Source organism: Helianthus annuus, chromosome 11 (assembly GCF_002127325.2).
Source record: "Helianthus annuus cultivar XRQ/B chromosome 11, HanXRQr2.0-SUNRISE, whole genome shotgun sequence".
Lineage (NCBI taxonomy): Eukaryota > Viridiplantae > Streptophyta > Magnoliopsida > Asterales > Asteraceae > Helianthus > Helianthus annuus.
Window position 1 is genome coordinate 28,736,906 of NC_035443.2, and position 2,748 is coordinate 28,739,653.

Here is a 2,748-nt window from a genome sequence, read left to right on the forward strand (position 1 = left end):
ACATGTTAGAGACATTTTATTAACAAAAAGGTATTATCGTCATTTACCGATTTATACAAGAACTCTATCTTATGGTCAGTATAAAATCCGACCTAAAATTCCAAAAAAACCTAAAAATAATATCAAAACACTAGGTAATGAGTTTGGTGTGAAAATTTGGGTTTAAACATGATTTATGCTAAAAATGAAATTTAATTAACAAAAAGTTTCATTTTACGATATCTTGCATAACTTTTGTTTGAGACTAGAAACGGATGTCAAATTTATTGGATATACTTATATATCAGTAATAAAGCTTTTTGTCCTCTCACATTTTCAAAAATCTCGTTTTTTTAACATAAGGGCATAATGGTCAATTTTTAAGCATTTAACGGAAACATGCAAATGATCTCTGATTTCTAAGGGACCACGTAGTATGACCTCAGAGGGTTATACTAACATATAATATGGTCACAAAGGAACCCTAAGGCATAACTAAACTAAGCTAATTCGGGTCAGAACTGAAAGTCAAAGCAAAAGTCTACTTTTGCGACTTTCGGTTGCGAACCGAGCCGAATACTCAGAATTGTTGGGTTGAACACGTCTAAACATGTTCTTATATTATTTACCAAGTTATTTTAGTGATAAAACGTATTTTATAGCCTCTACATTATCAGTTATAAATTATTTTCTAAAAACCAACTCGTTTGACTTTTCTGTTCATTACTTTGACCAGACAATTGACTAAGTAAACGTGATAATTAGGAGGTACCCTTTTGAGGGATCATCACCTACTTAATTACCAACACATAGCCACTTTCAATTCGAATAATTGCTATTCCGTTAGTGATTAATCACAAAGTCAAAGTATCATTACGATATCTTTGACTTTCGGTCATTAGGATATCATTGCTGTTCCATTAGTGATTAATCACAAAGTCAAAGTACCTATAAAGTTAGTATATGGATGATCTTTAGGATATAATCAAACTTCGTTAGGTTCGGTTTCATTAAATGATAACCGAAAATACTAGTTTTACCTCGTTGACGCTTTTAACCCTTTATTCACGAAAGTTAACGTATTTAATATCAAACGATATTGAAACCTTGTGAATTTATCGTCACTTATTCTTGAAAGTATAATCACTCATAACAAAGCCCCGGATTCGTTAAAAGGTCATTCAAAGGTAGTAATTTAACATGTTGACACGTTTAACCCCCGTGTCTTGTAAATGTTCACTTTCTTTCACAAACGGCTTCATACATTTCACAATTTATTAGTTCAAGAGTACAAGCATCGTGTAGGGTTGTTGAAAGGCATAGATTTCATATGTTGACATTTTGGACCCTTCAACACATATCTTTTCCTTGTTTGTCAACTTTAGTCCCTCGAAATCATTTCATTACACGTTTAAAGTTTATGACACGTGTAGTTACTACATTGGACATGATTTTGCGAGGTGTTACATTGTTGCTTATAGAACGGGTCAATTGAGGGGACAAGCGAAAGACTGGTGGGATAACTTGAAAAAGGAGAAAGGGGTTGAGGCGACAAGGAATATGACGTGGGAAGAGTTTAAGGCACCATTCCTTAAACATCATAGCCCCAAAGTCGTCATTAATAAGATCAAGGAGGAGTTCATCCAACTGAGGCAAAAGGGTGAAAGAATATACAAGATCACGTGTATATTCCTTGATAAATTGAGGTTCTGTGATGAGTTTGTGATAACCAAAGAGTAGAAGATATATTACTATTATAACATGCTGAGTGCTGAATATCGAGAGTTCATGACCCCCTCAAAGTACGAGACTCTCACCGAGATTATCAACACTGCTCGGGAATGAGAGATCGAGTTAAAGAAACAAGTCGAGCGAGGTGAAAGAAGGGCATCAGATGTAAATCCAAGCCCTACAAAGAAAGAAAGGATGACAGAATCTTCGAGAAAGTCGGATGTGAAAGGCGGGTTGCCAAGTTATAAAATATGTGGAAAGGCTCACAAGGGCGAATGTAATTTCAAAGACAAACCTTGCCCTATTTGCGGGAAGACAGGGCATACGGCTTTGATATGCCCCAGAAAGGTCTCTGTTTGCTACAAGTGCAACCAACCAGGCCATAAGAAATCTGAATGCCCAGAACTGGTAGGAAAGAAAGATGTGAAGGATACGCAAGCAGAAATCCAGAAGTCGAAGGCAAGATCTTTTCATCGGACCGCGGCAGAAGCCAAGATTGAACCCGATGTGGTTTCAGGTACATTTGCCGTAAACTCTATTCCCGCACGTATTTTGTTTGATACGGGTGCGAGTAAATCCTTTACTTTCGTGGATTTATTCGACATTCTTCATTTGTATTAACAAAGTTAACTATGCCTTTAGAAGTGGAATAGGTAATAATAAGAGTTTTATCGTTTGTGATGTTTGTCAAAACTGCAAATTGAGTATCGATGATGAAGAATACTCAATAGACTTAATCCCGATGTTGATGGGAGAATTCCAAGTGGTTGTCGGAATGGATTGGTTGTCCTGACATCACGCGAAGGTCGTATGCTTCCGTAAGGAGATAAAACTAACATCTCCGAGCGGAAAGCACGTTACTATTTACAAAGAAAAAGGAGGTAATCCTATGGTGTGTTCGATGTTAGAAGCCCACAAACTCATGCAACATGGATTTAAAGCGTACTTGGTCTACGCATGCAAAACGGAGAAAGCGTCACCAAAGATTGGAGACGTACCGGTGGTACGGGATTATGAAGTTGTATTTCCGGAGGATTT

The 2,748-nt window shown here is 36.9% G+C and overlaps 1 protein-coding gene across 1 annotated transcript; it reads left to right on the plus strand.

Moving 5' to 3' along the window:
* Positions 1 to 1,905: 1,905 nt before the first annotated feature.
* Positions 1,906 to 2,503, plus strand: LOC110887984. Its single transcript, XM_022135535.1, has 2 exons — positions 1,906 to 2,281; positions 2,364 to 2,503. The coding sequence occupies exons 1-2, from the start codon at positions 1,906 to 1,908 to the stop codon at positions 2,501 to 2,503; spliced, it is 516 nt and encodes a 171-aa protein (XP_021991227.1).
* The last annotated feature ends 245 nt before the right edge of the window (positions 2,504 to 2,748 follow it).

What these genes read in the sequence shown, in the direction of transcription:
- LOC110887984 (XM_022135535.1), top strand. Translation starts at nt 1,906, where the DNA reads ATGACAGAATCTTCGAGAAAGTCGGATGTGAAAGGCGGGTTGCCAAGT. An exon ending in TTTGTTTGATACGGGTGCGA is followed by an intron (nt 2,282 to 2,363) that starts GTAAATCCTTTA and finishes GAAGTGGAATAG; the next exon opens with GTAATAATAAGAGTTTTATC.